The sequence below is a fragment of the Xenopus laevis genome, chromosome 4L (assembly GCF_017654675.1).
Source record: "Xenopus laevis strain J_2021 chromosome 4L, Xenopus_laevis_v10.1, whole genome shotgun sequence".
In the NCBI taxonomy this organism is placed as follows: domain Eukaryota; kingdom Metazoa; phylum Chordata; class Amphibia; order Anura; family Pipidae; genus Xenopus; species Xenopus laevis.
In genome coordinates, this window is record NC_054377.1 from 123,706,557 (window position 1) to 123,731,915 (window position 25,359).

Genomic DNA, 25,359 nt, shown 5'->3' on the forward strand with positions numbered 1-25,359 from the left:
ACTTAGTCCACCAAACGTTGCTACTTAGCACATAGAAAACCAAAACCTTGGACCAAATTTACCTACAACAATTAAATAAACCACCCACCTGTTTAAGATAAAAAACACACCATAGCTGATACTCAACTTTCTTTCTTTAGGGCCCTCATACATGACACGACTAGTTGCCCCACAATTAAACTCCTCTAGCACGGGCAACTAATCTCCTCCAAATGCTTTCCCAGAGAAAAACCTGTGAGTTGCTTCAGTTTTTTGAAGTTGCCCCACAAGGAAACTTCCAGCAACTTTGTAAAGCTGAAACAGCTCATATGTTTTCCACCAGTGATTTTTATTTTATTGCTGATGGAAAAGCACTCAGAGGAGATTAGTCACTGGCACAGAAGGACATTTATCATGAGGTGACTAATCTCCTCATGTGTCAGTAGCCTTATTCATCTAGAGGCTTTAAAAGTGTTGTTTTTTTATGGGCTTTTATTTATCTCAGGAAGTTCCTAAATGGGAATGGGACAGCATAGAGGCAGAGGTTAACAACATCACAAAGGCAGTGTCAGTTCTCAGATGACATGTGAAAACAGTGAATAAACATGGCCAACAACTATATTTAGTTTTATATCTTGTTTTATTGCATGGATTAAAAAATTATAGCAGCATTAAATCTCCTTTTATAAATCTTTAACTACTTCACGGTTCTTAACTGTAGACTTTGGCTTATGGCACACCATTATCTCATCATCAGACCTCAACATTTCTGTCAGTAAAATTTCGGTCTCCACTGACGTTTGGGTTTTGGGTCTTTGTGTGCCAGACCAGGACCTAAGGAGAAAAAAAATAAAGGCAATCAGTTATAGCTAAAATAATGCCTCCTTATAGTAAATGCAGCTCAGTATGGTTCCGCCAGATCTTACAGTTGTCAATGAATCTATTCACTTTTATATACTTGGATTAAAACTTTATATCAAATTTTACAAGTTACATCACAGCTTTAAACTCTGTTAAGTGAATAGTGCAAAACAACTACTATAGTCTACTGTAGTACCTGCATCCATATTGACAAGGTACATAAACAGACTTCAAGATGCCAATGAATGCAAGTGGTAGATATACACAGACTTATTGTAATATAAACAGAGACCTACAACAGCCACCTTGCCTTTAGGAATAAAGGGAAATACTATATGCCACTACAAGTCTGCCTAGAAGATGACACATTAAGGGTATAACATGTGTACTGTTGTACTCCCTAACATGCACCCATACCCATCTTGAAAAGTAATTAGTGGCAGAGCTCTGGTACCTCTGTTATTAAAGGAGAACTTAACCCCCACAATCAAAAGCCCCCATCCACTGCTGCTCCCCCGCCCGCGGAGTTTATTCCAAGGAAAAGCATCCCTTTTTGTAAGGGGGACAGTTCTCCTTGAATGACCATTCTGTTCTAAAAAAGTATGTTGTGGCAATCTGAAACTGAATGCAGAGTTGGGTTGTGCATAAAAATTTACTATACATGTGTCCCATTTGGGCATTTTTGTTTTTGTAACCTACTGTATCATTCATGTTGTGGTTGAGGTTTATAGACACAAATGCTTCCATTATGAAAGGTGTACTAGAGAGTAGTGATGGGCGAATTTATTCGACAGGCGCGACTTCGCACAATTCGCCGCCAGCGAATAAATTCACGAAACACCCACGAAAATTCGCTCGAAAAATTTTCCGGCATCAAAAAAAAATTTCGCTGGGCGTCAGCGGTATAAACGGGTGCCGGCATCAAAAACGGGCGCCAGAGTAAAAAACGAGACGCCGGCGCCGTTTCGCGAATTTTTCGCCGTTTCGCGAAATTCGCACATTTTCCCGGAAAAACAAAATGGCGCAAATTCGCCCGTCACTACTAGAGAGGACTGCAAAAAAGGTCTAAACTTTACTCCAGAATAGTACCCATAGTTACCGACCACAACCAATCTTACTGCAAAGGAACAATCAGAACAAACAGCTGATTGGGTTACAGACCAGTATGTTCTGATTTCATAAAAATGACCTACAGTACCTTTTAAGTTGTGTATTTGCCTATGCTGTATGAATTAAAAAGTGCCCTATGTTGTGGACATTGCTGTTGTGAAAAACACAGGCACAATGGGCATTGCTTCCTCTGGCATTTAAGTGAAGACCAAAATAAAATATACAAACAGTATATAGTAGAAAAGTATTTTTAAGTCTGTGATAAAACAGCATGGTTACTATATGTTTTTCACTTACATTTTAAAATAATTGATCTTATGAAGGACCCTAATTTAAAACACATTCTACCTCACTGTTCAGTTTAAAGACAGACCCCAAGAAGATAACAACATTATACTCCCATTTTCACAATCTGTGTTTGTTGTTTGTCTTGCATTCGGCATCAAATGACCTAGAAACAACATATAAATATCTTACTTTGGTGCAGTTATCTGCCTTTGGTTCTAGCTCTCCCATTGTGGCAAGATCTTGTAGCAGGCTAGACTCCTGGTATCCAGGTCTCACATCCAGACGAAAGATAGCATGGCGCTTCTCCAGGATTACGTCTAAATTAACTGCAAATCCAGCCATGTCTATAGCAAAAGGTCTTGAGGGGTCATATCTCACCCTCCATTGTTTGACCTTTCCAGCATCATTCAATACCAATGATTCATAACGGAGTCCACCAGCAAAGCCTACAGGCCATACAGACACTTTCTTGGTATAACGCATCTGTGAATAGGAAAGTAAGGAAGGTCAGATGGAATTGTATATATACAGTTTTACACTCTAATACTGACTGCTGGGTTTGGAGATGTTACACGGGGAAGGAAACCCACCTGGTCAGTTATTCATGTCAAGTAGAAGCAATCACATCAGCCATCACATTCATATGAATTGACTACAGAATTTTTGTAATTAAAAGAAATTGGTGGCCAACTACCAGTTGTATGAAGAGTAACAGAGAATGTGGAAGCATAGGGCAGTATTTATTCTCAAAAAAATAGAAACAAAGGCACACTCCACTCAATGCTTCTGCAAAAACTCCAAGCCTTTTATTTAAGGTGAGATCACAGGAAATGTTTTGGACCAAGCCCCTTCATCAAGTAGCACTTGATGAAGGGGCTTGGCCCATAAACGTTTGCTGGGAGTAGTTTACTAAACATTTCATGTGCAAAGCCCTCTAAATCCAGTATGGTCTTGGGAACTCCCCAGAAACTAAGATTTGTTCTTGACCTGTACTCAAGATCTTTAATTCTTCTTCCAATTCCTGGAGGGTTGTGCAAAGTAACTCAAGCTGTTCATGATTATTCTGTTTCATCACCACAAGTTCATCCTGCAATCCTCTAGGATGCTGGTACCAGTCTCTTGGAGTTGCTTTGTAAAATCAGCAATTGTTGCTGTCAATTCAGTGAAACATTTTTTGCACTGTATGCAGTTGTGGGAGGTCAAACTGTGTAGTCACTAAAGTCACTAAAGACCTGTTGGCAGGTCTTGTTCTGTTGGGACCTGTGAGGTTGGGCTCTTCTGTTGAATGCGTTTATAAGAATTTTGTGGATTCACATTTTTCTTTGATATTGGTGGTTCCATGGCTGTCTAGGGGGAAGATTTATCAAAGGTTGAAGTGAATTTTCGAATAAAAAAAACGTTGAATTTCAAAGTATTTTTGGGTACTTCAACCATCGAATAGGCCAAATTCGACTTCAACTTCGATTCAAATTGAAAATACTTTGAATATTCGACCATTTGAAAATCGAAGTACTGTCTCTTTAAAAAACTTCGACTTCGACACTTCGCCACTTTAAACCTGCCGAATTGCTATGTTAGCCTATGGGGACCTCCTAGAACCTAGAGCCAAAATTTGGTTAAGTTTTAAAAATTCAAAGTTGTTTTTTTGAAAATCGTTTTTTTAACTTCGAAATTCGACCCTTGATAAATCTGCCCCTAGGTGTTCATCCACTTAGATGATTTGTCAGGGCTGTAGCTTGCTAATAATCGCTATAAAGTTGTACCGAGACATAAAGCTCACATCAGAAGTGTCTGCTCTTTGTGGTGCCATAAGTGCTCCCCCCCCCCAAGTTTTATTCTAAACATAAGAACACACAAAACTGTAATAAACCTTTTTAAATAGATATAAGACATGTATGCTTAGCAATAGAAAATCTCTTGCTGAGTCTGAAATTCGATATGAGGCAGATGGATAACCAACATCTACCTACTTTCTACTTTCCTTATTGCAATGATGTCCCTTTTGAGTGGAGAAAAACATAACTGCACTATACTTTCCTGAACTACTTCTTTAATGGAAAAGATCCTTGACTGGGTATTTCCTTGGAGTATTAGTGGATAATAAAATAGCTGTAACAAACACACATACAGTATATTCAACAGCAGCAGTGGTAAGTGCTTTTGGAGGCCTATTTACTAATTTCCGAAAACACCAGCTTCTACTTTCAGATTTTTTTCTGGCAACTTTGGCCAGTTTTATGCTTTAATAAATCCCAACTATTCGAGGTTCCAAAGACTATTCTCGAGTATATTCGTACTCACGGTTTTTCACTGTGTATTTTCCTGAATCGTAGAAAAACTCAACATTTGATAAATCTGCCACTTTAAGACAATCTACAATTGATCTGCATTTTTTGTGGCTTAGAAGTATTTCACGTTTTGTTCTAGCTCTCCAGAAAACTTTGGGCAAAAGAACAAACTGTGTAATATTTCAGGGTCTTGCAGACTGGCCAGTTCACAAAGGTTTGGGTGGTGGTAGGCTCCATATCACTCTTTAAAAGTACAACTCTTTAAAATTGCAACTGTTCCTTTTTTTACTCTAAGGTTTAATGAAGTAGTACTCATATTTGAAATATATTTGATTTACACATCACATACCTAACACATCCATCTAATAAACCTTTTATCTGTTTTTGTAATTTTTTATTATCTGCAATTGATTATATAATATAATAAACTCTTTTTGCTAAGAACATGAAGTTACAGCTCAAAAAGGAAGTATATATGCAAGGACTGGTTCCCCAGGGAGAAGATAAAATTGGCAGACATATTGATGATCTGAAAATGAGTCACTGAGCAGTATGCAATAGACCAGTATCTGATAAAACAAATTAATTATGTTTTATGAAACATCAAATAACTTATCTCTGTATCATCATACAAATAAAATAAAATGTAATTGTTGGCCCTGTATTGTTAATGCATGTAGTAGCTTTTGTCACTTTCTTTATATACTGTTTTTTCAAAGATTATAGTTATAAACAAGGTTATAATATAGAGTAATATCAGGACAATCTAAACCAGTTGCTTCAGCAGCTCATAAAGCAATATGAATTTTAATCCTTTCAGCTTTCACAATTGTTGCAAAGGCTATATAGCTTCATTATGTCACCAGTACTGTATTGCAGGCATTTCCTCAAATTGGCACTTGGATAATGTCTGTTTACATTGGTCAAGGAGCAGAGAGAGAAGTATGTTCAGGAAAACATAGACATTGGGTGGGCTGGATAGAGTGAAAGTCTATGGCAGTGTACCAGCTCTCTAAGAAATTTGCAAGTTCAACTCAACTTCATCAAGACCTCTGCTGCAATTAAACTTTAGTGCAGTTTTGGTCCAGTCGGAATGAGATATTCACTCATGGAAGTCAACTACATTGTCTGTCAAGCAACCAGGGGGCTACAGGTGAGACTTCACCTGGACCCGTCTTCCAACATGGGGCCAGCTTGATGGACTATGAGTTGTTATAGGTAAAACCGGACTGGAAACAAAATAATTCCTACCACATACAGTTTGAGGGCAACAATACTGTTTGAAAAATTAAAAATAATTGCACGTGTAACACATTTAGACCAAAACAGTATTTTCACTGGGAAAAAGTGAGTTGAAGCAATGTCATCTCTGGCTGTGTATCTTGTGTGGAACTTAATTTCATTTTTGGGCCCATGTATAATAAAGCATTGGCAAATGTTAGAATCCTGAAATTTGCTTACCTTTGTAATATTCTAAATAGTTTCATTAATCTCTATTCATAAATGCATAGCACCAGTTTATGGAGAAGAGATGGGCTAAGCTATATTTCAAATTTGAAGATGCTTTGTATAAAGCTTGATGGTTCATTTAGACAAAGTAAATCACTAATACATTGCAGAGAAGAAGGGTTTGGTGGTATAAGAAAGTGTAGGTATTCATAACATGGTCTCAGATTTGCCTTAGATACTGCTCTCCATAATAAGTTATTGCACATTATTGAGTCCATGTAGATGGAACGCAATGGTCAAAGTAGTTTTTAGGTATAAGGTGAAACAATATTGACTAATGAGGTGAGGTATACATTGAAAGGGATATTCTTTTTCTTTGCACTTCAATGATTTTCTTTTAATACCTGTTCTCCAAGGAAAGCAGCAATTATAAAACCATGTCCTCCTCATTGAACAGTTATTTAAAATTTTAAGCTATTAAACATCAATGAAATTGTTTAAAAAAATGCTCAACTCTCTAAAACAGTGATCCCCAACCAGTGTCTCACGAGCAACATGTTGCTCATCAAGCCCTTGGATGTTGCTCTCCGTGGCCTCAAAGCAGGTGCTTATTTTTGAATTCCTGGCTTGAAGGCAAACATCCTGTAGGCTGTCAATCCACTTAGGGACTACCAAATAGCCAACCATATCCTTTATTTGGCACCTCCAGGGGCTATTTTCTTGCTTCTGTTGTAGCTCATGGGTAAAAAAGTTTGGGGACCCTGGTACAAAATGATGTACCTTGTTTTATAGGCCTTCATGTACCAGTATGTACCTCAACCCTTGTGAAGATATATTCCCTAATTTCATCATGCTTAAAATGGTTTATCATGCCCCTCTGCCCAGCAGCTTAGCATATAGACAGTAGCTCTAAAATGTTGTGTGTGCTCACTGGTCTACAGATGAGACAAAATATCTGGTTGAGCAGAAAAGGAAGTTATATTTTTTAAAATCAATAATATCAAACTATGAACATTACCAAACACTGTCATTCACTGTTTGATCTTTGGCAGCAAGACCATTTTTGATTTAGGAATCTTTTCTATCTGGCATAGTATCGGGAGATTCCAGATGTCCCAGTCATTTTCTTAATCTCCTTTCAGCCATGTAACAAGTAGCAAACACATTTATAAGGAATCTTGTTCATCTCTAAGTAGAAGCTTATACAGTACTTTGGACTACCAGATCACTTCATCCCAACATACGGAAAAAAGGAACAATACTTAGCATGCATTTACATACTTGGTGAACCAGCATATTTGTCTATAGTCTATAGACTATAAATCAAATTATTTAATTGTATTTGTTACCACATGCACCTCTTCAAAGATCTTCAGACTGTAAGTGTTATCATCATCCGCAAAGTATACAACTCCTGATGGAGCTTCTGTCAACTGAAAGGTTTCTCTTAACCAGGAAAGGCCTACATTCCTCTGTAGTGTGCCTCTTGCCTTGGTCACCGCAGGAGGGGTTTTAACACAAAGCTGGGTGTGCTGAATTCCAGAAGATTTCAAGAAATTGGTAACTAGACTTGTCTTATTGTTTGTGTCTTCTACCACAATCCAATGAAATGCAGGGATCTGGCGAAATGTGTTGGCAATCCGAGTGAGTTCAGCCTTCTGCACATGGCGGGGATACGTTGGGGTGATGGCAAAGATTATCGGTAATGAGTCTGATTCACCTGAAAGCAGAGGTAGATGTGAATTACTTGTTTCCATATCATATGGTAATAGTCTCAATTCTTGAAAGTGCAAATCACTGTAATGCAGACTGATCTAATATATGCAAAAGTCTACTAGAACATCAAGTAAACATTCAATAACCCCAACAGGCTGTTTTTTTCTGCCAATAAGGATTAATTATATCTTAGTTTGGATCAAGCACAATGTACCGTTTTATTATTACAGAGAAAAAGGAAATCATTTTAAAAACTTTGAATTATTTGGATAAAATGGAGTCTATGTGAGACTGCCTTTTCGTAATTCAGAACATTCTGGATAACAGGTTTCTGGATAACAGATCCCATACCTGTATAGGAAGGTGGCAACCCTATACATGAATTTATTGATGATATGGACTGAACCATTTTAGTTATATTTATTACTTACTAATAAAGGAGATACATTTTTACAATGTTATAGATGTATGGTCTTTATAGATCCATGTATATAATTAGGTACTGTATTGGTTCATATAGAGAGGAAACAGAGCTGACTAATTAGCGATGGGCGAATCTGACCCGTTTCACTTCACCAAAAATTTAGGAAAGATCCTGTGGCGAAAACTTGGCCAAATGTATTAAAGTCTATGGGCAACAGACGTGCACGACAAATTTATTTTGGGGCGTGACAATTTTTTTTCACCCATTGGAGTCTACGGGCATCATTTTTGTGGCAAAACTTGTCAAAAGAAAAATTTCTCTACTATACATACATACATACATAGGGCTTTCAAAGTATAAACAATAAATCTGCAGAGGTTCAGTGTTTTTATATGATATTTATATGCTCTTATTTATTTATTAAATTCTTTATCTATCAGTATCACTATAAGGGCACTCTCACCATTATTTTATATTTGATTTATGTTATATAGGTATAGGACCTGTTATCCAGAATGCTCAGGACCTGGGGTTTTCTAGATAAGGGATCTTTCTGTAATTTGAATTTGTAATTTAAACATTTAATAAACCAAATAGGACTGGGTTGCCTCCATTAAGGACAGCTTATATCTTAGTATGGATCAAATACAAGGTCCTGTTTTATTATTATGAAGAAAAAGGGAATCATTTACAACATTTTGAATTATTTGATTTAAATGGAGTCTATGGGAGATGGCCATCTTGTAATTCAGAGTTTTCTGGATAACGGATCCTATACATGTACCTGTGTGTTGGTTGATTAGTGATAGCAATAGATTCGGATATATATATATATATATATAGCAAAATGGTCAAAAAAACCGCACAACCAGGACTTTCATAAGTGTTGAAAAACAAAAATTTACTTTATTTTCGACGTTTCGGCTCTTAACTCAAGCCGTAAATTTTTGTTTTTTCAACACTTATGAAAGTCCTGGTTGTGCGGTTTTTTTGACCATTTTGCTGTTTATGTTTTAACCAGCACCTAGGCATTTACTAATACTTGGGAGTGCTACAGACTGTGAATTTTGCTATATATATATATATATATAGAGAGAGAGAGAGAGAGAGAGAGAGAGAGAGAGAGAGAGAGAGAGAGAGAGAGAGAGAGAGAGAGAGAGAGAGAGAGATAAATATAGAGATATATATATAGATATATAATACACAAAAGCCATGAATATATTGTAAATTATATCCTTATAAACGGTGAGTTCTGATGTCATCAGTTATAAACGGTGAGTTCTGATGTCATTTCTGTCACATGACTCACTGAAATTTGTGTATTATAGTAAATAAAGTACCCCCAGTTGTAAAATATGAGGATATTAGAAGTTACCTCGGAGTTCCATGAACTGTATAAAAACACTCGGCCTTCGGCCTCGTGTTTTTATATGGTCATTAAACTCCTTGGTAACTTATAATATCCTTATATTTTACAAGAGGGGGTACTTTATTCACTATATATATATATATATATATATATATATATCTGGAAACAGGCGAGCACACACAGGTCTTAATTGAAAAACAAAAGGTGTTTATTAAACAAAAAACTGACGTTTCGGCTAGCACTCTAGCCTTTCTCAAAGTACAAATGCACACTAAAAACCAACCTTTTAAACCCCCAGTGGCAGGAAGGGAGGGAAAGTGATGTCATAGGTCAGGAATGTTAAGTGGATAAACAGTATGCAACAAAAGGGGCGTGGGAGTAAGGTGAAGTGAAACCATCAAAGAAAAAAGGGGAGGTTAATAATATATACATATCAAGGCAAGCAGTAATTGCAGAAAAAGTACATGTTAACATTAATATATACAGAGATTAATAAAAGCTCCAACGCTGACTTGACACAAATAGTGAAATTTAGACAATATCGGTAGTTCGTTACTCAAAGTCAATGCAACATAAAAATATATGAGTTCATAATAGAGATACAAGTCCCTTGACAAAGTAGATGTATAAAGCGATACAAAGTTGTATCTACGCTTGAGGGAAAGAAACATTGTGTGATGTCTGTTAGTTAACGCATTGATCGCCAGGTGGGTCATCATGGAGGGAAATGTCAAGTAGTGACAGATGTAATGGCGGTTCCACAGCGGTTACCTGTATTTGTCGACTGGTCCGGCCGTAAAAGTGCTGGAACGTGGTGTACCTTGTTGTGGGCCGTGAGATCCATCAGATCAGAGGCAGGAGATCGGTAGCGTGATGCGCCTTAGAGTGCGCAGCGGTGTGGAGCATCCAGTGGTGCTGCGGCTGTTTGAGAGCTACCGTGGATATCAGTCGGGGAAACAGCAGAGAGGTTTCGCTTGTATTCAAGGCGTGGAGTCCGCGGGAATGGTCATTATGGAGATGAAGTAAGGGGTGTGGTATCAGCAATAGATCTGGTGTAGTTCAGGCTGGCTGTAAACTCAATGTGAAGGTGAGCGTCGCTAGGGCCTGGAAGGATAGCAACGAGATCAAGTTCAAGGATCAAAGTTCAAAGTTCACTTATTTCTAACAGGAGAAAAATAATCACAAAGTAATAGATAACAGGATCACAACTAGCGATCTACAGGTATTAGGTACGGAACTGAATGGGGAATAGTCTGCTGTGAATAAAAGGGAGATGAATGTGTATCGTGCTGCAGGCTCATGATAATTGCGAGGGGAGGTACACATAAGGAAGGAACATAAGGAAGGGTGGGTATGGGTACGTATCGGCAGTGGCAGAAAGTGGCGAGGCGATGGTACGTGCTCCTGAGCTGATGATACGTGCTCCTGAGCTGAGGCGGAGTCTGTCCGAGTGGCTAGAAAGCAAGCCAACGGTAATGCCAAGTGATGCTGTTAAAGTAGATGGCTCAACCTAAATTTGGCTAGACCATTATTTTTAATAAAGGTTATGGTGAAAGAGCCAGGTTTAAATATGGTAGGTCCTGGGGGACATGTTCAAAGAGAACCAGCATCTGTAACCTGAAGTGCACTGGGCAAGGGGTCCGGTCATCCACCTTGAGATCGCAGGGGCATTCAGACACGTGACCCTCCCGAGTAATGTGCACGACTGGAAGTGTATCATTGGGGGTACATCCACCTAGCTGCAAATAGGGTCTAAGAGACCACAAGGAATGCCTCATATGTGCCAGAAGCCAGAGCATGGGGGGTATTGGAAAGACAGGGGGTGGGTAACAAACAGGGGAAACTAACACAGGGTAGAGGGAAACTAACGCATGGTAAAGGAAAAACCAGTGGGGTCGCAGTTAATCATGTCTGGCAGCAATCGATGTAGCATGTAGTTGTGTGTATCAGGTAAACATATTGAAACTATCAACAGAAATGCATGGTTAAGATTATTATGACTGTTCAGAAAAATGGAGCATATGAGACCATCTCATTAAGTCCTTTGGGGTTCAAGGTATCCAGACGGTGTATCCATTTGAGCTCAAGTTGTAGTAACCGCCGTTCTCGGTCGCCCCCTCGTGCCAGGGGCGGGACATGGTCAATAATCATGCTCCTAAGGGACGCTAAGGTATGTCTATTGGAGACAAAATGTTGAGAGACCGGGGTGTCTCCTGAGCCCTTTTGTAATGCTGTCCGTATGGAGGAGCGGTGATTGGCCATGCGGTCTCGAAAGGTGGTGATAGTCTTGCCCACATATAAAAGTCCGCATGGACATTTGATGATGTAGATGACAAACTTGGTGGTGCAAGTGACCCGATGTTGGATCACAACGTGTTTGCCAGAATGTGGATGGGTGAACGAGGAGCCTGTGATCAGTTGTCTGCAGGTGGTGCAGTCAGAGCAGCGGTAGCACCCGGCTCTGGGGGTTGACAGCCAGGTCGAAGTCTTGGAGGTGTCATAGCAGGGTGTGGGGTCAGTCTTGACCAGCAGATCTCTCAAAGAAGAGCCACGTTTGTATGATAACCTAGGTAACTGTTTAAAGATTGGTGGAAGAGTTTTGTCCCTCTGAATAATCGTCCAGTGATCCTTGATTGTTTGCATGAAAGTTTTGGTACTGGGCGAGTAGGTGGTAAGAAAAGTAAGACGGTCATCATTGGCTTTCTTGGCGTGGGTTGGTGTGGAAATGAGGTCAGCGTGAGTCAATTGGGCTGCTCTGTTACGACTTTCTGTCAGTTCATCTGCAGAGTAACCACGTTGTAGAAAGCGTAATGTTAGCTCGTCCAGCTGTGATGCAAGATGTATTGGGTTGCTGTTGTTGCGTATTACTCGTACCATCTGTGAGTATGGGATACTTTTGAGTAAATGTGGTGGATGGCAGGAAGAATAATGCAACAGGGTGTTGCGGTCAGTCGGCTTGCGGTAGATTGTCGTGCTCAATGTGGTTTCTTGTTTAGATAATAAGATGTCCAAAAAGGGTATTTCTTTGCAGTTGATCTGAGCAGTGAATTTAATTGGGGTGGGGAGGTCATTAAGCTCCCTGACCATTGTTGTGAACTGGTCTTCGGTGCCAACCCATAGGATCAAAAGATCGTCTATATAGCGCCAAAGTCTGTATATGAATTGTCCATACTGAGGGAAAATGTGTTGGTCCTCGAAGCTTGCCATGAACAGATTGGCGAAGGATGGTGCCACGTTAGAGCCCATACTGGTGCCGCTAAGTTGTAGGTAATAGCTCAATTCGAATTTGAAGTAATTGAGTCTCAAACAAAGGCCGAGAAGATCAAGAAGGAAGCCTGTATTGGGCCGTTGTGGATCTTTGTGCTGGGAAAGGGTGTCAGATACAGTCTGTATACCCAGCTCTGTAGGGATGACTGTGTATAAAGAGGTGACATCCATTGTAGCCAGAAGAGTATTCGATGGAACCGGTAGGCAAGATTGTAGTTTTTGCAGTAAGTCACCAGTGTCCTTGAGATAGGTGATGCCCTTCTGGACAAGCGGTTGCAGATAGTAATCAACAAAAATTGCTAGTGGTTGGAGTACAGAATCTCTGGCGCTAACAATAGGGCGGCCAGGTGGGTCCTTCAAGCATTTGTGTATCTTTGGAAGAGTGTATAAGATTGGGCATACTGGATGCTCCTGTGTCAAAAAGCCTAGTGTGGATTCAGATATGAGGCCTTGAAGGAGAGCTGCATTTAGAATGGAGTCAACCTTTCTCTTGTAGTGGCCTGTAGGGTCAGACTGCAATACTTGATAGGTGGAGGTATCACTCAGTTGTTTCAATATTTCAGAGCGGTATGATGTGTAGTCCATGACGACAACACCCCCACCCTTGTCAGCTGCTCTAATAACGATGTTAGCGTTTTTGGCAAGCGTGGTGATGGCTTCTCTCTCGGCCTTGGTAATGTTTGACCTGTTAGTCTGGTCTCTGGGTTTAAGTGATTCATCCATCATGAGCCTGGTGAAAGCAGCAATGGACTTAGGCGTATTGGTGGGTTCAAAAGTGCTGGAAGGCCGAAAAGGAGATGTGACATTAGTGGTCTTGGTTCTGAAGTGTTCTTTAAGTTTCATAGTGCGCTGAAACCGGTGTATGTCAATCATTAGATCAAGGGAACTGACGATCGTGGTTGGTACAAAAGAGAGGCCTTTAGTAAGCAGTTTGTGTTCAGCTGGACTGAGGGTATGGGAGCTCAGGTTGAAGACTACTTCCTCCTGTATGGGTAGGGGGGTCTTGTGTCGATATCCCCCACGTCTCTTGTGGGGGCGTCCCTTGTTTTGGATCGGGTGACTGATCCTAAAAAAACGCTCGGATGATCAGGAGTAGAAGTATGGGAAGTAGTTGTAGGGCGTGTGGATCTGCCCCTCTGGCGTCCCCTGCCTCGCGTGAAGGAGTCAGTGTCTGAAGGGGAGGAGGTGTAAGGAGAGGAGTCAAACCCGCTGAAGCCCACCCGCTGTCTATGCGGTCTGTTGAAACGTTGCCCAGTCGTATCTCCTCCAGTGAGCCAGCTGTAGACTCGCCTGTTTTGGTAGTCAGTGTTAACGATCTGTATTTTATTTCTTTTAAATTTGTGCAGCTCGGAAGTGTAGTGGATCAGCTGGTGTTCAAGTTTCTCAATCCACTTGGTGTCTCTATCGGCACGTAAGGTGTGTAGATTAGCTGTCTCATAGGCTGTGATCTCAGTGCGGACTACCCTTAGGTTTTTGGAGACTTCATCAATAACAAGTAGCATTAAATCCATGGAACATTTATTAAGAATTTGGCACCACTTTTTGCAAAAGTCCGTGTTGTTCCGGCCAATGGTGGGTATGTTTTTCACCCTGAAGCCCCTTGGGATGTGGTGCCGTTTGTAAAAGTCGGAGAGGTAGATGCCGTGTAACTTGAGATCGACTTCCCGTTCCTTCAAGCGTAGAAGATGGTGATATAGATCAAATGTAGTTGCTGTCGGGACAAGATCATCGGCGGTTTCAGTGAATAGGATGTCTGCAGCTTCGATGTCCGAAAACTGGAATCCACTGAGAGGGATATCGATTGGTTCGGCTCCCTCCTGATGTTCCATCGCCAAAGGTGAGAAAGTTGGTCTTTCAAAAAGTGGGGTTAAAGGTGCAGAACTCGGGTGCCACGGCTTGAAAGTATAAACAAAGAGCAAAAAAAGCCAGCACAGCTCGTTTAAAAAGTCTTGTTGCCTGGGTGCTAACAGCAAAATAGTAATGTATATCTGGAAACAGGCGAGCACACACAGGTCTTAATTGAAAAACAAAAGGTGTTTATTAAACAAAAAACTGACGTTTCGGCTAGCACTCTAGCCTTTCTCAAAGTACAAATGCACACTAAAAACCAACCTTTTAAACCCCCAGTGGCGGGAAGGGAGGGAAAGTGATGTCATAGGTCAGGAATGTTAAGTGGATAAACAGTATGCAACAAAAGGGGCGTGGGAGTAAGGTGAAGTGAAACCATCAAAGAAAAAAGGGGAGGTTATTAATATATACATATCAAGGCAAGCAGTAATTGCAGAAAAAGTACATGTTAACATTAATATATACAGAGATTAATAAAAGCTCCAACGCTGACTTGACATATGCTCCATTTTTCTGAACAGTCATAATAATCTTAACCATGCATTTCTGTTGATTGTTTCAATATGTTTACCTGATACACACAACTATATGCTACATCGATTGCTGCCAGACATGATTAACTGCGACCCCACTGGTTTTTCCTTTACCATGCGTTAGTTTCCCTCTACCCTGTGTTAGTTTCCCCTGTTTGTTACCCACCCCCTGTCTTTCCAATACCCCCCATGCTCTGGCTTCTGGCACATATGAGGCATTCCTTGTGGTCTCTTAGACCCTATTTGCAGCTAGGTGGATGTACCCCCAATGATACACTTCCAGTCGTGCACATTACTCGGGAGGGTCACGTGTCTGAATGCCCCTGCGATCTCAAGGTGGATGACCGGACCCCTTGCCCAGTGCACTTCAGGTTACAGATGCTGGTTCTCTTTGAACATGTCCCCCAGGACCTACCATATTTAAACCTGGCTCTTTCACCATAACCTTTATTAAAAATAATGGTCTAGCCAAATTTAGGTTGAGCCATCTACTTTAACAGCATCACTTGGCATTACCGTTGGCTTGCTTTCTAGCCACTCGGACAGACTCCGCCTCAGCTCAGGAGCACGTATCATCAGCTCAGGAGCACGTACCATCGCCTCGCCACTTTCTGCCACTGCCGATACGTACCCATACCCACCCTTCCTTATGTTCCTTCCTTATGTGTACCTCCCCTCGCAATTATCATGAGCCTGCAGCACGATACACATTCATCTCCCTTTTATTCACAGCAGACTATTCCCCATTCAGTTCCGTACCTAATACCTGTAGATCGCTAGTTGTGATCCTGTTATCTATTACTTTGTGATTATTTTTCTCCTGTTAGAAATAAGTGAACTTTGAACTTTGATCCTTGAACTTGATCTCGTTGCTATCCTTCCAGGCCCTAGCGACGCTCACCTTCACATTGAGTTTACAGCCAGCCTGAACTACACCAGATCTATTGCTGATACCACACCCCTTACTTCATCTCCATAATGACCATTCCCGCGGACTCCACGCCTTGAATACAAGCGAAACCTCTCTGCTGTTTCCCCGACTGATATCCACGGTAGCTCTCAAACAGCCGCAGCACCACTGGATGCTCCACACCGCTGCGCACTCTAAGGCGCATCACGCTACCGATCTCCTGCCTCTGATCTGATGGATCTCACGGCCCACAACAAGGTACACCACGTTCCAGCACTTTTACGGCCGGACCAGTCGACAAATATATATATATATATAGCTAGAAATGTTGTACATTATGTTTTGGGCTTCTGCACCAGCCCAAGGCAACCACTGCCCTTTAGCAGTAAAGATCTGTGTCTCCAAAGATGCCCCAGTAGCTCCCAATCTTCTTTTCTGCTGATTCACTGCACATGCTCTGTGCTGCTGTCACTTACTGAGCTTAGGGACCCACTCACAATATACAGTACACATAGAATAGAAATGTCACAATATAAGGCTGATTAGTAATTAATACAGATAATTACTACATGGCAGCACAGAAACCAGTGCAACTAGCATCAGAATTTAATAATCAACCCTGTAGCATCAGAGAATATTACAGGTCAACCTGATTTTCTGCTCTAAAACCACAAATGCCATGGAATTTATTAAAAGATCCGAATATAAAAAGTATGAAAGGGAAAAAAACGCTGAACGATACGCTAGAAACAGAATACTTATAAAACTATAAACAAATAAAAATTTGAGTTTTCGGATTATTACAGGCGAAAAAAATTCAAAAACCTCTAAAAGTCTTAATGGTTAAAAAAATTGTCCAATAGGATCAGCACAGCTCTCATTGACATCTATAGGATTTTGAGTACTTTTCCTTGAAGTTTTGTATTAGTGTTTTCCATAGTTTTTACACTGGGAGGCACATTTATCAAAGGTCGACTTTCTAATTCATACAGTATGAGTTTTTAAAAACTCCCCTAAACTCCCATAAATTCGTAATTTGAGCAATCGAAATTTATTAAAAAAATAGAATTTTTTAAACTTGGATGAATTAAATTGACCCAAAACTTGAAAAAAAACTCGTATGTCAGGAAGGCTTTAAACAACTCAAAATTGATCCCTGGATGTCTTCCATTGACTTAAACACCTATTCGGCAGGTTTTAGGTGGCAATTAGTCCAATTTGAGTTCTTATAGGGTCAGAGTATGATAAATCTCAAAAATAAAATTTATATTCTTTTAAGAACTCTTATTGAATTTCAATAACTCCTTAGTTGAATTTGACAGTTTTGACCATAATAATTAGAAAATTCGAATTTTCAATTCAACCCTTGATAAATCTTAGTATGTTATAGAATGGCTAATTCTAAGCAACTTTTCAATTGTCCTTCATTTTTTGTTTTTTATAGTTTTTGAATTATTTTCTTCTAATCCAGCTTTAAAGAATGGGTCACTGACCCTATCTAAAAAAACAAATGCTCTATGTATTTATAGTTATTGCTACTTGTAATTACTCATCTTTCTATTCAGTCCTCTCCTATTCATATTCCAGTCTCTTGTTAGAATCAATGCATGGTTGCTAGGGTCATTTGGACCCTAGCAAACAGATTGATGAAATTGCAAACTGGAGAGCTGCTGAATAAAAAGCTAAATAACTCAAAAACCACAAAAAATAAAAAATGAAAACCAATGCAAATTGTCTCAGAATATCCCTTTTTATATCCTACTAAAAGTTAATTTAAAAGTGAACAACTCCTTTAATCCTTATTGGAATAATCCTATTGTTACTTAATCGCCAATTCCCTTTAAAACAACTAATACATTTTGTCAAACAAAAAATAACACAAGTAACAGATGCAGACAAAAATAATCATTTAGATTTACTGTGGGCACGACATGATACTGTAAAATCCACTTCAGAAATCTACAAGCAGATTAGAATATCTATCGATTGTGACAAACCCAACCCTAAACTAACAAAATGGATGTCAGTAATCCCACAAACGATATTCTTCAGTATCATACACAAGTCATAAAATGTCTGCCTGCCAGCAAATATCAGTAAATGTCATTGCAAATCTTACACCACTCATATTTCACAGCACTCAGTAGGTTTCATAGGTACGGCTTCTTCAGACAGATGTTTAAAATGCGATAACCCCAGAGCGGATCTGGTACACTGCCTTTGGTCTAGTTGTCGTCGCTGGTTACTGGAAAGTCCCGTCAGGAAAAACATTAAATGTTCCAGCTGCTTGGGCCATATTTATCACATTTTGTTCTAATACAAGTACCACAAACCAGTAACAGCCCTGGCTGAACCATTAGCAGCTGCCGCCAGAAAAGTCATCTCACACAAACTTCCCCACCTATTTCTCTGGTGCAAAAACGGACAAGATCCACAGCTTTTTTATATCAGTAACAACACCATTAAAGGAGAAGGAAAGCTATAGAGGCATTTTATTGCCAATAGATTAGCTGCAATAGTGCAAGCTAGAATGCTATATTTATTCTGTAGAATGTTTTACCATATCTGAGTAAAAAACTCTAGAAACTCTCTGTTTCTTTAGGATAGGAGCTGCAGTATTAACATGGTATGACATCACTTCCTGCCTGAGTCTCTTCCTGCTCTGGGCTCAGATTACAGTAGAGAAGGGGGGGGGTGGGGGGAGAGGAGCAAACTGAGCATGCTCTTGCCCAGGGCAATGAGGTTTAAGCTGAAGGCAGGAAGTCTGATACAGAAGCCCATGTGTACACAATAGAAGGAAAGAAATGCAGTGTTTCTTTTGACAGGGGACTCAGAGCAGCATTACTTTTAGGGTTTACTGGTATATTTAGGTGGACCTTTCTGATAAGGCTTACTTAGTTTTAACCTTTCCTTCTCCTTTAACTTGCACTGCATAACATTTAACACAACGCTGGCTAATTGTTAAGGCTTATTGGTTTGTTGGAGGGAATAGAGCTCAGAGCTGCAGCTCAAAATAAACGCATTTTAATCAACCGGCACTTGACTCTGACTTGACAAAAAAGTTGTAAATTCTCTCCTGACTGTCAGAAGAAAATCCCCGACAGTGTAACTGAAATTTGACATTTTTAGAATCCTTCAGGAATTCCCAATTGAAGATTAGTAATTCATGATCACTCAGAATTATTTGTTAAACATTTTCCAGATAAATACAGGTATGGGATCCGTTATATGGAAACCCTCTTATCCAGAAAAGCTCTGAATTAAAAACAAAATGATTTCCTTTTTCTCTGTAATAATAAAACAGTTCCTTGTACTTGATCCAAAATAAGAAATAATTAATCTTTATTGATGGCAAAACCAGCCTATTGGTTTTATTCAGAGGCAAATTTACTTATGGTCGAATATGGAGGGTTAATTAACCCTCGACATTCGACTGCCGAATATAAATCCTTTGACTTCGAATATCGAAGTCGAAGGATTTACCACAAATAGTTCGATCGAACGATTGAGCGAAAAATCGTTCGATCGAGCGATTAAATCCTTAGAATCGTTCGATTTGGAGGATTTTAATCCATCGATCGAACGATTTTTCTTCGACCTAAAAATTGATAGAAAGCCTATGGGGACCTTCCCCATAGGCTAACATGGCACCTCAGTAGGTTTTAGGTGGTGAAGAAGGGGGTCGAAGTCTTTTTTAAAGAGACAGTACTTCGACTATGGAATGGTCGTATAGTCGAACGATTTTTAGTTTGAATCATTCGATTCGAAGTCGAAGTCGAAGGTCGAAGTAGCCAATTCGATGGTGAACTAGCCAAAAAAAATTCGAAGTTTTTTTTTATTCTATTCCTTCACTCGAACTAAGTAAAGGGCCCCATAATGTTTAAATTATTTTCTAGTACAATTAAAGGGGGGGTTCACCTTTAAGTTAACTTTAGTATGTTATAGATTAGCCAGTTATAAGCGACACTTCAATTGTTGTCATTATTTATTTATTTATTTATTTTTAAATTATTTGTTTTCTTTTTCTGATTTTTTCCAGCTTTGAAATCAGAAGGGACACTGACCCCATTTAAAAAGCAAATGCTTTTCTGTATTACAAATGATCCAATGAGAACAGTCAAAATACTTATCAAAGTCAAAGTACTTATTATTTTATTTATTTATTTTTTTTTTGCTTGATAAATGTATGTATATTTTTATTTATTTAGCACAATTTCAGCACTATAAAGTACAATTATAACACTGGCATAAATAGAGACAATTGGACCCTTCAGCAAAATCACTTTTGGGCTGATCTAAACTTTAGAAACAAGACATATTTCCATAAACTTATACAAAAATTGCTTTCAGTCAGTGTCACCCTGGCCACCTTATCCTCTGCATAAATAAATGTAATTATTTATTGTACAGATATAGGATCGGTTATATGGAAGCCTGTTATCTAGAAAGCATTACAGAAAGGCTATCTGCCATAGATCCAATTTTAAGAAAAGAATTCATATTTTTCAAAATAATTATTAATTTTTTTCAGTTTTTCTGTAATAATAAAACAGTGTGCTTGATAACAAAGATATAATTATTGTGACAGAAAATTAAGGAGCTTGGTAGAAGAGAGAATCTAAAAACACAGGCGCAAAAAAAATACAGATATAACTATGATATTTATAGTGCAGAATGCCTGGGACCTAAATTATCAGAAATATACATCATTGTGTCTTAAGGCTTCTTTGAACACTTTTAAACATTAAAGACTCAACAACATTGTTTTACTGTTAACTAAAATACTGTATTTAGTGTACAGTGCTGTGTACATAAAAAGTGCTATGTAAATATGCACATACATGGGTTTCTGCTAGCCTTCTGTACTATATAACATGGCCTAGAAAAATGCAAATCGGTTAAAAATAAAGGCTTTTTTAAATAGGACTCTCTGGAAAATGGCATTGGCATGTTTAAGTTTTAACAATGCTGTACCTGTATATCTGAATATAATGTACAGGTATTGGACATGTTATCCAGAATGCGCTTGACCTGGGGTTTTCTGGATAAGGGATCTTTCCATAATTTGAATTTTGAGACTTATAAATCTACTAGAATATCATGTAAACATTAAAAACCCAATAGGCTGGTTTTGCTTCCAATAAGGATAAATTATATCTTAGTTGGGATCAAGTACAAGGTACTGTTTTATTATTACAGAGTACAAGGAAATCATTTTTAAAAATGTTAATTATTTGCTCATAATGAAGTCTATGGGAGACGGCCTTTCCATAATTGGGAGCTTTCTGGATAATGGGTTTCCGGATAACGAATCCCATACCTGTATAACCAAAAACAGTCAATATTGTTTAGAAGCTTCCGAAGTTTGCCAAAGTGACTCTAAAGTATATACATGGTAAAATAGATATATATTGAGACTATAAATGAAAAAAGAGATATTATTATAAGCATACGGGTTAATATAACAGCGATATTTTCATAGTTTATAAAAATAACAAAGCTCTATTGTGCATCCTTTCACTGATCTTTTTTATCATGTTATCAGAATTGTTAGGTTTGTATCCTTTAAGTTATTTATCACATACTTACTAAGTTTATTCCATGTGAATACAGAGATTGCATAGTAGAGACACAAACAAAGTAATATCCCAATGGGGTAGAAAAGGATTTGTACCGCATCTTTGCTTGGAGTACAGCTGAGTGCTGCCTGCTATCAAAGCCTTCAATGTTTAATACCTAGTAACAAAGTTCATCGTTAACTCTTCTTTCTTACGTTTACTGATGAAACAATGGGATGGGTAGGTACAGTTGTCATTATTATGATTCTGGAAATGATTAACTACAGTTTATACATAAGATCACGCATCAGTATGATAACATGATAACATACAGTATGCTGAAAAGATCTGAAACTAAACTGAGAAAACCTTTTTTGTAAATATAAGGTAGAGACCCTGAGGGTTAGGCATCTCCACGGGCAGTTTCCCCCTGTACTTTGGACACCTAAATCGTCTTTTGATCTACCCAAGCAGCTATGTCTCCCTTCCTGGGTTCACGTTAATTTGATCTGGCTATTAGTTGCCAAGTAGGTGACTGTGTTTAAATGTATAAAAGGGAGAGCTCAGGGCTCTCTTTTCCTTTATCCCACCTTGCAGGGAGGTGGGTATAGGCGTGGGTCTGAGCAGGGTACAGGCCCTGATTAGTTTTATTTAGTAAAAGATGTAGATAAGAGAAAGGGCCACTAACTAGTAAAAAGGCAGTAGTGTGGAGGGTCAGACTGGGGGGCTTGGGGGCCCAAAAGGGCTACTGCCCCAGGGCCCCCCTCCAGCCCCCGCTGCCGCGTGCTGCATCAGGCTAGTGCACATTTGTACGACCGATGCCGCGTTTGTACGCACGCGCGCGGCGCTACGTTTGTGAGCAAATCTTCTATTCTACTGTGACCCTGACAAAGTGGGGTCGCGCTGCACCAATAAGTAGTGGATCTGGGCCGGCGGGGCCCACAAGAGCCCGGGGTCCCGTCGGCCCAGTCCGACACTGGTAGTGTGTAAAACCAAACAATGCACATAAATAAAAAAGTCCAAATACTCCAAAGGTCAAAATCAAGTGTTCGGTGCTCCAAGGGTTAAATGCAAATGATCCAAAAACTCCATCAAATTTACCACGTGGGGTGCTGCCTCCTTAATCTGCTGGTCCCAAGCAGGCAAAGTCTAAAAAATAAGCATAAAAGAAGGGATGAACTCCCTTCGTGTACAATTGTATCAACACCTTTAATCAAAGAAAGATATATTGCATTTACAATTTAAGCAGAAAATTATGGTTCATCAATGAAGTCTGTTAAATCTGTTTCCCAAAGCATTTCGGCTTGTCCAGACTTTTTCAAGGGTGATGATGTGCCTTAAATGTAACCAAAGATTCTATGCTGCCTGTGACCAAGATCTACCGCCAATTTTTCAATAAAAAATGTATTGTTTGAAGCAACCCCCTGGACTACTGTCACTTTTCTCCTGGCTGAGCTGTATATCTCAGGAGACCTACAGAATTTCCCGGAGGGTAAGGTGTTTAAAGGGACACACACACTCACTGTTGGGAGTTGCCCACAGCACAAAGTATCCAGTATTCAGGAGGCACTGGCAGCAAGGCACACCAAAATCATACTATAATCTCACACTCTCAGGCCCACTCACGGGTCTGATACATATATTTAATTAATTATGTAGCCTTGCTTCTGATACATTTGCCCTTATTTAAATACACACTACGCCAATGTTCCCTCCCACCTGGGGAAAAGGGAGGGCCAGAGAGCAAGTTCTGTTTCCTCTGTAGAGATTTAAAAAGAAATCGTTCTGACTCACCGCAAGTGGAAGGTTAAAGTTGGGCAGCCTCAGGCATCCGTTCGGGTGCAGGAATCTTTCAGCGTCCCGCACTGTACAAAGTATGAAGGAGAAAGTGGTGAAATTCTGCACCCCAGACATTGGACTGTACGTTTAAAAATTCCTAATCTTTAATCAATCCATATTAAAACACGCTGTTGGTTTAGCAGCGTGTTTTAATATGGATTGAATAAAGATTAGCAATTTTTTAATGTCCGGAATTTTGCCGCTTTCTCCTTCATACTCTGTTTCCTTTGTAGTATTAAAAATTCCCCTACCTGCTGCTTTCTTTTTCCTTAAATTTGCTCAGTGAGCATGCACGAGAGAGGACGGAGAGTTCACGCAGGAGTCTCTCCGCTGTTTTTACGCCCCTGGTTCCCTCTGATTGCTTACGCAATAGACAGATACAGAGCTGTATTTATCTTTAGGCACCTGATGGCCTGTGCCTAGGGTGGCAGCTTTTTCCAAAATAAATGTAAAAAAGTCCCCCAACTGCCATAGAGACTTAAATCAGGTTGATATCAGATGGAGAATTTAGAAAAAAGGTGAGGTTGAGCAACTGAAAAAATATCACAGATGGATGACAGTGTAGCACAGAAAGAGGAGGCAGTAGTTATTATTCTTCAAAGTGCAGGTCAGAGGATCAGTGATCTGGAATTGTGCATTCTTCAAAGTGGTTCCGGACCACTTTGTACAATCAGAGGAAGGACTAAGTATTCTGACTTCAATTGCTGTGATAGTGACTGGATTCCCTGTGAGACCTCTTTGTCTGACCTGTATGGAGCTGGAATAACAACTGCAATGGGCAATCTTTACCAGATAGCTGAACTCGACACTTTGGCCTATTTATTAAACCTCAATTTTTTTCCTTTCCAACGCCATGTCATACTCATTGGGTATAGCCCCAGTGCTCCCACTAGAAATACCCTCCCCAAAGCTTTAAAAGCCTAACCCCACCCCCAATCCAGTGTTTTTTGTCCTTCTGCTTCTGTACTTCTCAGTTTAGAACTGTAGGTTGATTAAGATGCAGTAGTCATAGTCAGCCATATGTAATTCACAAGTGACAATCATGGTTCTATAATCTGATTATATGCCTGCATAGGGGCAGAGGCACAGCAATTTCTGGATAGAGTATATTCCCCCTTCCTAGATTTCATTTAGAATAGTCTTGGAGGGCACCAAAGGGTGTAGCGAGGGTGCCAGTGACTGGGAGGAGGGATGGCAGAGCTGGGGATTGGTTGCCAGGGAGGTAGTTAGAGCAGGATAGGTTGGGGGGTAGAAGGGGAGGGGGTGTATATATACTGAAGTTTGCTTACCTGCTTCCTCTTCCCCCTGGATCCTGGAGCGCTGGTGGAGCTGTCCTGAAGCGTGTCCAGTCCCAATCATGGCAGATAGCTTAGCTTTACAGGTGAGGGACAGAGTTTTGCAGCAAGGGTCGGGTTGGGTTGAGGAGCTCTTAGCTGAGCTTGTTCCTTCTGCATCCATGCCAGGGACAACAAGTCGCAGGCCTGCTACTAGGCGCGCAGCAGAGGGGCCTGCGCGCCGCTCCCGCCCCCCCTCCCGCCTCAGTCCTAGTCCCCCTAGGCCCAGCACACGCAGCGCGCGGAAAGGAACAACCGCGCGCTGCGCATCAGTGAGGAAACATGCGGCTGACAAGGAGGCAGGAGCCCCTCCGGTTGTCAGCGCGCCTCCCCTGCCTCCCAGAATCACCAGAGCGAGGGCAGGCAAGCGCTCTGCAGCTCGCGTCCCCACACCTCCCCCTGCTAACTCATCAGTGCGCCTGCCCTCTGTTACGCAGCCTGTTATGCACAATACACGGGCACAGCTGCAAAGGGATCCCCTTCTTCCTTCAGCCCCAGATATTGTGTCTGCGCCTCCTTTATCTTCTGGGGGGATAGCGACCCCCCACAGCCCCCTATTCATTCAGGGCAGGATGTAAGGGGGTTT

At 40.1% G+C, this 25,359-nt stretch overlaps 1 protein-coding gene across 1 annotated transcript; it reads right to left on the reverse strand.

The window, feature by feature from the left end:
• Positions 1 to 469: 469 nt before the first annotated feature.
• Positions 470 to 24,897, reverse strand: LOC108713680 (galactosylgalactosylxylosylprotein 3-beta-glucuronosyltransferase 1). Its single transcript, XM_041591064.1, has 6 exons — positions 24,729 to 24,897; positions 23,395 to 23,465; positions 21,632 to 21,749; positions 7,334 to 7,695; positions 2,428 to 2,721; positions 470 to 813 (listed from the first exon to the last, which is right to left on the reverse strand). The coding sequence occupies exons 1-6, from the start codon at positions 24,895 to 24,897 to the stop codon at positions 733 to 735; spliced, it is 1,095 nt and encodes a 364-aa protein (XP_041446998.1). The 3' UTR covers positions 470 to 732.
• Positions 24,898 to 25,359: the final 462 nt, after the last annotated feature.

Bases quoted from the DNA above. Each gene is read 5' to 3' on its own strand.
- LOC108713680 (XM_041591064.1), bottom strand. From the start codon at position 24,897: ATGGATGCAGAAGGAACAAGCTCAGCTAAGAGCTCCTCAACCCAACCC. The intron at 23,466-24,728 runs GTAAGCAAACTT...TACTTTGTACAG, and splicing joins CCAGGGGGAAGAGGAAGCAG to TGCGGGACGCTGAAAGATTC. The intron at 2,722-7,333 runs GTGCATGTGGTA...TCCTATTCACAG, and splicing joins GTCTGAAGATCTTTGAAGAG to ATGCGTTATACCAAGAAAGT.